The sequence below is a fragment of the Ixodes scapularis genome, unplaced genomic scaffold (genome assembly GCF_016920785.2).
Source record: "Ixodes scapularis isolate PalLabHiFi unplaced genomic scaffold, ASM1692078v2 PGA_scaffold5__190_contigs__length_132052651, whole genome shotgun sequence".
Lineage (NCBI taxonomy): Eukaryota > Metazoa > Arthropoda > Arachnida > Ixodida > Ixodidae > Ixodes > Ixodes scapularis.
The window spans coordinates 90,526,590-90,539,658 of NW_024609880.1; the positions used below are offsets into that span (position 1 = coordinate 90,526,590).

The 13,069-nt window shown below is 42.5% G+C and overlaps 1 protein-coding gene across 1 annotated transcript; it reads right to left on the bottom strand.

The window, feature by feature from the left end:
• Positions 1-598: 598 nt before the first annotated feature.
• On the bottom strand, positions 599-9,537 carry LOC115313540. The gene is made up of 5 exons (XM_040215007.2): positions 9,400-9,537; positions 6,959-7,110; positions 6,808-6,887; positions 4,215-4,304; positions 599-738 (listed from the first exon to the last, which is right to left on the bottom strand). Exons 1-5 carry the CDS (start codon positions 9,535-9,537, stop codon positions 599-601), a joined length of 600 nt encoding a protein of 199 aa, XP_040070941.2.
• Positions 9,538-13,069: the final 3,532 nt, after the last annotated feature.

Sequence of the window (13,069 nt, forward strand, 5' to 3'; positions counted from 1 at the left end):
TGCCCCAGAAGACACGCGCTGTGTAGAAAGGCATCCCCAATGGCCGCCAATGTGATGTCGGTGTAAGTAATTTATAGCCGCAGTCACGTGAGGATATTTGGGGTCACCGGCGGGATCCTGGTGTGGTTAATGGTGGCTGTTGGCTTCGATGAAGTTTAGGTCAGACAGCCTCTGTGATTCGGCCAGAGGTTTATGTCTTCGCAGAATATACTTATTTTTATATCAGAAGAAAACAAAGGTGGAGACCAGTTGATGCTATTAACTTCCGGTAATGTTGAAAAGCCTTCTTCCTGTTTCTTCAAGAGGGTCTTGTAGAGCGATGGTGTTGCGGACCATCACAATATGTCTACCGTGAATCGAGCTCGGCCTCGTCAGAGTAGACAGATAACAGTGCTCGATTTTGCAACGTGAGTCTTTACACGTCTGCTCCCGGTCGTCATCCTTTATTTTACCCATCATATAATTGTAGTACAGTTCACACAACCACTTAATTATAGACTTGAACTGGCGATAGCATGACAAAGGAAATATACTTCTAAAATACTGGTATACTGGTAAACACAAAGAAACCTTTACGACTAAATGGAGATGTCGCTTTCTAGTCTTGGTCTCCTGCTATACAGTCGTCTTTCCATACTTCAGATGCTGTGTTGGGGCAGTTTCGTATGTAGACATCCAGACATTCCTGGGAAATAGGAACCATGGCTCCTTCTTCTGCTACTGAATACAATTCGCAACCTGGAAAACAAATACAAAAAAAGTTGATACATTAAAATGTCGAGTTGGAATTCAACTTAGAAAAACACTTGTCGATGCAATAATAGTTAACTGCAATTAGAACTTCAAGCAACCTTCCAATTCTTCGCTCGCAGTAACAAAGTGTTCGTATATTTCTGTTAAAGTTATTGGCACGGCGGAAAAAAAGTATCCTTGGTGGTCTGCAGCAAGCAGTTACTGGATATTATAATTCATGTACTAAAGGGCATCACTTTAGTGGCTACAACTGATGGTGGGTATTGGGTAAGGAGACAGGTGACGCTGTTTAAAAATCGTCAGAACCCCATTTTACGTAAAATTGTAAAAAAAAAATATGCAGGACAAGTCTGTTAGGTTAGAAAAGTTTGCCAAAACATTCAATGAAACTTTTAGGAACTGCCACTGTCACTGCATTTATGATATACATGTTTAACTGACCTTCTCGAGTCTTGTGGTCTGCTGCCATTAACCGAAATACTTTTACAAAGTCATAGTTGCGCGGAGCGATTTCTGTAGTGCTTTGGCTTCTCAATGGGATGGCCGTTCTTCCATTTATGACAGCTGAGGTTATTTTTACACTTTTACGGCGATTCTGGAATGTTCCAGTTTTATGTTGACAAATGTATATATTACCGTAGAATGGTCCCCATTGCCTGGCTTGTATAGACCATACAAATAATCGCCTTCTGTCGTTGTCATCTTTGTCACGCGTGGAAGTGCGCGGTAGCTCTTCGTTTAATACCAAAATCACTTGGTACTTTTTGCGTGGGTGATAAGCGGCCAAAGAATATCTAAAAAATCGAATGAGTGACAATTCCAAGAGCACGTGTTTCAAGACTTGTGTTTATCGCACCGGAACGCAAGGAGGAGCACGTGCGCAAAAAATGCACGGTGACGACACGGCCAAAAGCACGTTGTGAATGCGTGGTTGAGATCGGGGGAAAAAAAAAGCTAGCGGGCGCATTGGGGCCTGAAACGAACGCACGAGGTGAGCAAAGAGCAGAAGAACTTGCACACCGTACTGGCAGTCAGTTTTCCCTTTGTCGCCGTCACGGAATCAACGCTTTCTATTTTTTTTTAGAGCCATAAGCTCGCCATAATATGCATTTATTTTATGGTTTTTAATTGAATGTAAACGTTTCACTTAAGTGTAAAAGTCGAAAAGTTTACATTCATGTTTATATTGTCAAATGCCATGACACATAACTAAATAAAGTTTATTGGCAAATAAAGGATAAAATGGCCACCTCTCCACGTGGTGAATGATGTGGATTGGGGCGAAGGACTGATAGTGCTGATGATGCTAATTTAATTGTTCATAAATAGTGCTGATGGTGCTGATTTTTTTTTTCATTGCTCCTAGGTAGGTCTGAGTTCCGGGTTGCCGTTTCGACTTCATTATTAGTGCTTTATGGTCAGTGAAATGCAGTGCCAGTGGTTCTTCTAGCGGATCAGCTTGGATCCGCTAGAAGCCATGGCAACGCCTCACCACCGCATAAGTCAACGGTCCATGTCGGAAAGAGAATATGTGGTATGGAACGTGGTTAGATACGCATTTGAGCATTTGACCGCGGCGCCCTCTTGTCTATAACGTTTGAGCCAATGCATGCAAATTTTGACGCGATTATATACGCATCTGACCGCAGCGCCCTCTCCTGTGTAGACCTTGAGCGGCTATATGCAACGTTTCATCCGTGACAGAAACCCCAGCTCTTGAGTTACTACCACATCTCACAGCCCCCTACTGGTCACGCAGTCGTGGCTGAGTGGTTAAGGCGATGGAATAGTAGAAATCCATTCGGGTCAACCCGCACAGTTTGGAATCATGTCGACTGCTCAAACATTTTTTTTCTTTTCATGTGAGCACGGACGCCGGACGGACGGACAGACGGACGGACGGACAAGGGTAGACCCTAAGGAGCTTCGCCCCTAATATTGTTATCTCCTATCTTGCCTATGCATAGGCATTCTAAATGAAACAAAACAAAATAAATAACGACATGCTACTGCAGTTTATCGGCCAATTAAAAGAAAACATTGTCGTTACACTAGACGTGTTTTTGTCACAAGTCGAATAGGCATAATGATATTCCCGAAAACCTAGAGACGAGAAAAAAGGACCTCTCTGTTCTCGGCTTTTCAGATATGCTTTACAAGCTTACAAGTGCATGAAAAACAACATAATTTTGTTATTGTGGTCCTTGTCTGAGCCTGTGTGGGTAAATGTGGTTTTATTTCATCGTTTAGTGTAAACTTACGTTGGCATTTGTATTATTCGTTTTTACGAATAATAGCATATTAGCAGTGTCTGCTTTTCATGTATGTTTATTAGTTAATAAACAGCCATTAATGAGTAAAAACTATATTTGGAACTTCCAATCAATATTTGTTGAATGTCAAACAAATATATAAAAAAATATTTTATATAACCCAGGGACCCAATATTTGTGTTAATAAAGGTGTGAGCCAAATACTACTGGTCGAAAATCCGTGCACTCGCTACGGGAAGCATTGCGTTCGTCTGTTGGCACATAATAATGAAATGGTAGAAGAGCGCTAACAATACTGAGGACAGAAGGAATAGTTGCAGGAACAAAAAGGCAATGTGTGCGTGCACTTTTTTTTTGGCGTTTAGTTTTTAGTTTTTTGCTCGCTGTCACTTTATTTGAAGCTGCTTTCAATTGGCTTTTCTCAGGCGAGCCTTGGCATTCATTCGAGTGTTTGAGTAATACAAATGTAAAATCAATTATTTTAAAAAGTAGAAAACAAAATAGTTGACCTTTCGAAGTAAAAAAAAGAAACACGAGGCAAAATGTTTAACAAAAATTTTCACGGATATTTCTTTGGATTTGTCCGCAAATACTGGGGTGGTTCTCTGCCTTTTTTAATCGTTAGCCGGTTAATCGTAAACCAGACTTTTTGAACTCGTGGGGAAAGAAATATATTGATAGAAATTAGTTTATTAAAAAGTACGTTTTACTTTTATCGTTTCCATAAAGAACGCATTTTGTAGAAGTTAATTTTGAAGACGGAATTAAAACGGAGTAGTCGGTGGCATTTTTAAGGCTGCATCGAACTACCCGCGATCTTTAGCCCTCGCCTTTTTTTTTAGAATCTGGGTGGTCTAGACGCACGAGGTCTATGGCGAAAGACCAGGCGATAATTACAAGATAAACGTATAGTTATTGTAAAATTTCTTAGCACGTCTAAGCTAACAAAAAATATTTGTTTGTAAGAATTATTTCCGCCAGATTAGCCTGAATCATAAGATATTTCGCGTTTCACTTTCAATATACTTGTGACTCCTGCATTTCTACAGAGATATTACGCACTTGGGGGAAAAGAAAGGGGTTACTTGGAGAATATACGAAAGATTTTGTAATGTTTTAAATACGTTTAGGAAAAAGCTTTTTTTTTTAAATGAAGGATACCATGAAATGTAGTAAATTTTTCCTTACCTGTCCCATCTTGTTCATGCGTTGCGCGCAGAACAGCACACGTCTTGTCTGGGTTGGTGAACAAAAATTTATACAACGGCGTATGAGGACCTAAATACAAAAAAAAAGAAGATTAATAAGGAGTCCATGACCTTAATAACTTTAAGTGGAAGTTAAGCCGAAGAAAGGGGTAACATGTATTTAGTTGCATGGGGCTAATTAAACCCAGAGGAGTGAATATAACGAACCAATATAAATCGTGAACTGCTTATGACACACATCGTTTACATCTTGAAATTGTGTCTACGCGGAATGCTGCGACGCATGTGCGTATATTTTCTTTTAGTCTGTCTAAATACCTCTCGCAGCGGAAGGCTAGAAAGACTAGAGACAAACATTTACTTGTCCTCCTCCCTCCCGCCCCCCCAAAGAAAAAACAACAACAACAACAAAACTGATGCGCTTAAAAACCGACGACCACTTCGCGCTTTCCACTTTTTCCTCGCTTCTTCCTCTGCCCCTTCTACCCTGTCCAGTGTTGCCTGTTTCCTCCTCCCCATGATGACGAGGATCTTCTGCCTTGCAGAATCTCGAGTCTGGTCGTCGGTCTTTAAGACGGACAGTTGGGCACTGTAATACGTCACGCCAATTCACTGCGTTTTGCCTCAGTGAAATTTTGAGTCAAATTGTTACTGAAAAACACTTATGTTATCTTTAGCTTTTAACGTCGATACTCCGTTGCTCAAAGTACCTTCGCTATAAAGGCAGAAATATCCAAACTTCATTATAATACTTTGCCGCTGAAAAATGAAATCAATTGATCGATGCAGTGTCTCTGGTAAAACAGCGTCAAGCAATAAAGACAAGATGTTCTAAAAGTGATCTTCACTGGGGCCTTAGTCTTACCACCTCCTTTGCAGTAGCATTTTGTATTGCTAAGGACGAGAAAATTTTCCATGGTTAGCCTCGAGGGTGAAACGTATTCCGCTTGACACTGGTAACACAGTTTACTATTATAATCTTCAGTTAAAAAAATGCGTGCATGCGGGGACTTGAGTAGTATTTGCAAAAGACAGAATATAAACTCGGTCCAGTTAATTGAAGTTCTATTCCTTGGCAGCACGAAGAACTCAGGGCATTACGTTTCCTGAGCAACTTTTTACCGCTCCTTATCCAAACAGATTGCACCATTAGGCGATAAGACCGCCGAACAATGAATCAGGAAGCGACAAGCGCGAACAATATAGGATACAGCCAGGGTTTTTTATGCCGCCATTCAAAAGAATGCTCAAAAGACAAGAACGAAAGAGAAACACATATCGTAAATGATTTCATTATGAAATTTGATGATTCATTGTCAACTATTCTTTTGTCTCAGCTGAAGTCGAGACACAGCTGATACTATGCACCTGACTTCTCATCTTGCAATCCGATTTCGGCAGGTCCAGGTTCTTGCGTCGACAACCACGTCGGGTTCCACTCTTGTGCAACGAAATGGCCCAAACTTGCAGAAGCTTTTTTTGCAATCTAAAGAGAACCGACCTCAACCGCCACAAACAACGACCATGCCGGACTCTACACAATACGAAACGAGATATCGTCGCAACTATGGCTCCCAAGGGCCGGTTCTGCTATTTGTTGTACCCAGTCATCTACGAAACAACAGTTTACTTGTCCTTGATCACGACGATCCTACGGTCATACTTCGTTTCATCTTACGTCCAGGCGCAGCCGACGCAACGAGCTAATGGGACACATCGAACAGCGTCAAAAACGCAAGTCACTGAACCTTTTTTGTTTAGGATTCGTTTCGTGATGACATAACACGTACAGAGACTTGAGGAACACCATGACGGTGCTCTCTCGACGCTGTCTGATTGCTCCCATCAGTTCGTAGCGTCAGCTGCGCCTGGACTTGAGTTAAATAGATCCTTGAATTCAAACAACCAGTAGCAGCTCTACTGGAAACAAGTAAAAAGCGACGTGTCTTGAGTTTTTTTTTTGATTTCATTAGTAGGGGAGTCGTAATAGCAAATTTAACGTTCGACCTAGATGCGTGGAACAGCCGGTTGCGGCGCGCCGAAGGTAGGAAAGCGTGAGGGCGGAGAGAAAAACTAGCCAATACGACGTCACCAGCGTCACCCTTGGTCGCCCCTAAGCTGGCTTGCGGATGTCGACGATGAGGTCACCACGCTCTGGACAGATAATAGGCGGCAGAAAGAATCGTCGCACGCCCGGCGTCAATCGCTGCACTATTTTTACACAATAAATACGGCTTACGGTTACTTTTGCCCAACATAAGTGCGATAACTGAATTTAAGGGACAAAAATTGATAAAGGTTAGCTCCTAACCGCATTTTTTTAAAGTGATTTAGCTTACTTTTAAACTCAAACGATATTAAATCCAATTTTTGATCACTTTAAACAAAAAATACAACTCGTTTTCTTGCGGAAGATAAATATAATTGAGAAAGCCTGCTTTGTCTACTGATGCGACATTAGCCCTTGCTTCGTGATTTAACACTAAGGCTCTTTTTTTAATGATGTTGATAACTTTTTATTTGGCCTATTGAAAGTGAGAAAACGTTACGATTTTTTTATGAATACTTACTACTTGGAAAGGTGAAGAAAAGCGCATTGTCCTCAGTGTGTGATTCGGAGGTGAATGGATGAACGGTTACGTTCAAGCTGTACCTAGAATTTTGGATTAAGAAATGAATTTTGAATTTTCACTTTTAGAAATACTAATACAATTTTACGCTTACATGTTTTTTGAGCCCTTTAAGCGGTGCCTGAGAAGAGCCTGATACGTTCCGTTACGACGCCCCGATGAAACTTTCACGGATACGCATTCACTTGGAAGCTGTGGCGTATATGTGCGATTCAACATGTAGAACGTGTCACTGCTACACAGGAGCTGCAAATAAATATGTTAAGCTCACCCACAAGTAAAGATATTCTCACGCGCGAAATCACGCAGCATGCTCAGCAACTTGCTTTATCACGCAGAACATCGATATGAAAGAGCCTATTCAATATCTGAGGGAAATATGCGTCCGCAGGCGAGTTGGTAAAAGGTTTACATAATCCCACACAAGGAGGTATACAAAAAACACACAGAAGAGATGGACAGCACACAACGTCTCTGATACAACATCTCGAAGACATTATGTGTTGTCTCTTGCTTTTACGTGTATTTCTTAACCTTGCTTATCTGTCTCGGGTTAAAGATACACCTTTTCCTGTCAAATAGCTCTGACCTAGATATTGAAGGCCCTCAGACTGAACGCTTTCAGAGTATCAGCAAATTAGTTTGTGATCTTATCTCTGCGCGTGTTCCGCCACTTGCACTCGTTCGCTGATGCCAAGAAAGAGCTTTGATCGGAAGGCATGCATCGATTCAGCGTATCAGCTCCAGACTAAGAATATTTGTTTATTCCGCGTTAACAGTATCGCAATAAATTGAAAGCAATGGGTGCCTGTGTTCTCGCACACGCTCAGGGCTTTTGAAAGCTATAAACCTTACATTCTTAACTTTGCTTTAATGAATATTCGTTGGTGGGTTGTAGGTCGTTGGGAGACTAGAGTTACTGCCAAACGTTGGAGTTTGGCATTGAAATTGAAGTGAACAATCAGACCATCGTGGGGTAATCAATGCTAACTGCGGGACTGCCTTATAGGTGACCATGCGTTAATTGTGCTTCTTATTGTAAGCCGCCTCGCGGTGGGTCCGAAGCAAAGTGCCAGTCTTCGAATTCATCCCCAGTTGGCGGGATCGAATCCTGATTGTGTTGCCCGCTTTCTGCCGGAGGCTTATTGTGAAGAAGGTGCCGTGTAACCGATATTCGGTTGCACGTCCAAAGATCCACAAGTTGTCGAAATTAATCCTCACTCCTCCGCTGCGGCGTGTGCCAGGTGCTCTTTGTTGGTTTGACACGTGAAACCCGGCAATTTTATTTTATTTGTACTTTATTTTTTATGCATACAGTGGCTAGCGATATGAGCTGAAATGCGTAAAGGGCAACCGATCAGTACAGCTCACGTTTTCCAGCGGAGAGCGAGCCAAGCGGTTGAGTGGCAGCGGAGGTGATCATGATACCTGGCTTGCGGGGCCTGAGTGTAGCTTTTTGCCTCTGAACACTGTTTCGCGCATTTAAGTCTGAGTGTGAGCGATTGCTTTGCAACCGTTTTGTGACTACTCCAAACCAAATAACAATCTTGCACCATCAATCTATACTGTGGCCCAGAGACATTCCCCGCCTGCGTCTATATTTCCGAATCTTTTAATGATCACTGTGGGCTTCAAATAATTGGGTCAATGTTATAGGCAATCATTTCTCATCGATAGTGCCTAGATTTAATATTGCGAATACAACAGCACCTTCGGTCAGTAGTTATACGAGGTCTTAAGCGTTCTTCGAGTACCTTCTAGATTGCGCTGGTGTGTGTTCTCTCGACATAAGCGGTGACATGCATATGTGTAACCGCTGCGCATTTTAGAAACTGGTAGCATTGCTATGTTTGTGTTTGCAACATGAAAAAAAAAGCAGAAAAATAAATGCCCATTTGTTCAATCTGAACACAGATCCCTAAGGCTTAGGGGCCTGACTGTAGAGGAGGGAGCAGCTTATTAAAAAATAGTCTAATAAATTCTGAGAAAGACCACAATTTCTTTTCGATCAAAGAGAATAATCACAAACAAAAGCGCCATCGAGGGGCCTCTTTAAATCAAGTATTATTTTAGAATCGCGCAAACGGCAATAGCTGGTATTGCATGCTCCCACCTAAAAAAAGGAAATTGTTGTGTATATGTTTATCCAGCCGGAAGTTAGACTACCTTAGTGGGCAGCTGGTTTTTCAGCTGTAGATAAGCAATTTAGCCAGTGCGGTACAACCGCTAGCCTAAGGTCTTGAACGTGCATCACAAAGTAGTGATACACGACAGCACACCAGTACGATGCTCATCCAGATCGAAACGAGCAGGCGTGGGGATTGAATTCAGGATTCTGGGTTCTGCAGCGTGAGCTTTCGGTTCATGTGCTCCGAGCCGGTGTGCGCTAGCCCACTCGACCACCGATCTCCACTTCTCCTACCTAAAGAAACACAAATTCTAGTTCTTTCTAATCAAGTTTCACAGTAATTAACGGTCGTTACAACAAATGGGCCAGAATACGGTTCTTTACAAGAACTTCTAACAGTTACTTACCTCACTTGCGTGTTGGTGTTCAAAATTGTTTGGATCATCTTCGTAAGGCGTTTTTTGCGAGCTCACAGTGGACGAAAGCACAAATTGCTGGCTGGTTGCCACGAGGAAGGTTGCTAGTGCAATTGAATAGAGAGGCATTTTATGCTTCGAACGTAATTCTTATATCGCCTAAAATATCGTCCTTTTATACGTTCTTAGAACCATTGACTACGTAGATGTAACGTAAAGAAAAGAGCGTTTGAGAGTTTTTATTGGTAAGTGAACTATTGTCTTCTGCCGAACGTCAGTCGAATTCCCGTCGAAGGATTAATAAACAAAATACTCTAAAAAATGCCTCGAATGAAGAGATGGAAGCATTGTTGTTCCAGGGTACCGAACGCTCCCACATCATCGCATTTTTTCAAGTTAATTATAAAGAATACTGTGGCCAGATGCGATAATTCGCTGCATTTCGGCGGCACGTGGAAAAGCGCAGGCTGCGCACTCCGACGTCGCGATTTGAAATATCACTTTGTTGTTTACGACGCGTATTGGCTTTTGCACTCGCGTGCGTTTTCGTAATCGCCACTGCGTAATGCGCGTTAGAAATACTGTGTTATCAGGCGCACTGCACTGTTCAGATTTCCTTTCTACCAAGAAACCCATTTCGGTCTCCGCATCTGCATGTTTTGATTGAAATGAGCCTCGTGCACCTGTGCGTTGTGAAATTATAGGGAGTTTTAGAATAACGTACGTAATTTTAGCGCATGCTAGAGCTAAATTTAGGACTTGCGTTAGCGCACGACGCAAGAGGTTTTAGAATAGCGTTTCTCAGCCGCGAAGCAAAAGCCCAAGCACCTCGCTCTTGTAACGCTTCCAAGATACAGTCACCATTTTTATTTCACACACGAAATGCTGTAACTTGAAAAAAAGCAAGATTTCTTATTTGTTTTTTTGTCCAGAGTAACATTTTAGATTTGTTTAAACATGAGGATATGATGCAAGCGGTTTACCGGTTGTGTCCGCTTGCGTCGCCTCGACAAGAGAGGTCTCGTGTATACTGACCTTCGCACACCCTACCTTCGCCGAGAAACGTTCGGGCGTTTAAAACATCAAATTTCCTGTGATCGTTGCCCACATTACTGGGGTTTCCAAACCGAGTGGAACATCGTCCCGTATTGGAACTTGAAGTCGCGAGGATGTCGCCGATATCGGGCTCACGACGCCGCCAAAGAGGCCGCAGCCATGATCCTGGCAACCGCCATTTTTTAACTGTGCTCGTCTTGGCAACCTTCTTGGCAACCAACTTCTCATCACGAATCCTCCTTGGAGGAGCGCAAAGACTCTTTGCGTATACGCACGCAATTCCCGAACAATAGAGTACATTAACATAGCGCACACAAAGCGCAAAACGTGGTTAGCGTTCGGCGCAGGCGCACTGGCGACGATGCAATTCTGTGCGTACGCAAAGCTTTAGCCTGCGCAATTCTAAAACTCCCTTATCGTTCTGCGTGATGCGCGTTAAAATACCAACTTGGAAGTCCGCAAGCGCAGGCTAAATTTTCTATCTGCGGATGAACGCTTGCGGTCATGCCACAAAGGACAGAAAAAACCTGCCGCTTTGTAAGTATCCATGTGACCACTTCAATTTTTGCCACCATGATTTCAATATGGATTACAGTTAACCCTTCCAATTATATCTAAAACCGATTTCACTGTTGGTTTAGACGGATCTAACATAGGCTATCCTCCCATTTGTATAACAATGAATATAAACGGTACCAATAAGTTGGTCGATATTTTAATTGTTTCAAATTAGGGCGGATTTCAGGGATGTGGGGTAGGGCGAGGTCCCCCACCCCCTCCCTTCCTTCCCCCTAGATCCCCCCCAAGGGCCACTTTTAGAGCGCAGCTCTTAGGCGCTCGTTCCCGGGCTTCGAAGCATCGCCGTCGGCGTAACCGCGCGCGTTGCATGCTGGGACGTCACAGACTTATGCACCAATTCAATTTCTCGCTAAATTTAGCGAATAAACTGAATTGGAGTGTAGGTGTGTGACGTCCCATAATGAAATACTCCGTATTCAGTTTCACCGCTAAATTTAGCGGTAAAACTGACGTCACATGACCTCAACACCAATTCAGCTTCCTCGCTAAATTTAGTGGGGAAATGAATAGGTGTTAAGGTTACGTGGCGTCAAGTTTCCACCTAAACTTAGCAGAAAAACTGGGGGAGGAGGAGAGGGTACGGAGGGGAGGATGGGAAGACACTCAGGAGGGGAGGGGAGGGTACAGAGGAGGAGGAGGGGCATAGCCTCCCCTCCTCCACAAGACCTGGGCTCGAATTTCGTATTACGGAGATTTGTAAACGTCTCATTTTTCTTTTTCTAAAGCCACACACACCAGCATTTTTTTCGTCCGAAATGTTTTGTTTTTGGTGAAGTTTTAAATACGAGAATGATGAATAAATTTTTTCCTCTTGTGCTGTAACTTTTTTTATTCAGTGATGGATTCGAAAGAGGTTACAGTCTAATGAAAATGATGAACACTTTCCCAGGAGTTTGTTGCTTTTCAATATAGTATCTACCGGTGGCGATGCGCCTTCGCTATCGGTGCATTACTCTCGGCATGCCGTCGTAGGCGATTGAGGGCCGTTGTTGACGACTCTAACCCAGCTATAGAGGGACTGGAGTTCCAAATGTTTTGCCTATTTAGCCTTACAGCCCAGGGATCTTTCACTATCAGACTTTTAGGCTGTTTTCCACAATAAAGGAATATCTGAAGAGTACACGGCTTTCGTCCAATGACGAGTTTACCGATGCAGTGCGCCGTTGGTGTTTTTAACTGTCTCCCTCAATCATCTACGACGGCATGCGGACGGTAGAGCACCGATATCAAAAGTGCATCGTCGCCGGTGGGTCTATATTAATCAGTCACGTTTGGGAAATTGGAGATTCCAGACATCAATTAGAATATAGCATGTCGCTATTCTATCGCTGAAAAACAAACTTATATCACAGGAGGCAAAACGTATTGATCACCCTGGTATTAGGCTGACATAACCGATGGGGTAAAGCTTCACCGATACTGCGCCCACCCTCCCCCTGCTTCAAATTCCTATGGACCGCTCATGTCCAGTTTAAATGTTCACTTTGCTATTGTTTATTCAAAAAGAAACCTATGTTTTCGAAAGAGAAAGGAAACAATCTCCTCATGCTTTTTTTTTATATAGAAAAAATTAAAGATCACTATATTTCTTTTGAGACACGCGCAGTTAAGCGATCAGCGGCAACATAGACAACTCATATCACGTCTTCAGCGTGAGTGTAGTTCATAAAATTTCTTTAATTAAGTTGGAAGAAATTTGATAAATTATTTTGATGTTGGCATCATAGAGCGTTCTGTGACATAGTTTCCTAAGGACTGTGGGCTCTTTTAGGTAGGGGTAAAGATCTTCTCTATTTCCGGGAACAAAGAAACCCCTCGAGATTTATGCATTCAGTTAAAGATTATATTAGGGTTTGACAGAATCATCGGTCAGAAACTATTACCCACTAAGTTCGGCGTTGCGCGTTGGATGTTGCCAAATCTTATATTTGAATTTATCGAAATTACAAAGCGAAAGAGACAGACACGGACATAAAGTAGACAATGCGAATTGTTGTGTGTATGTTTATAAATCCAGAAGTTAGTC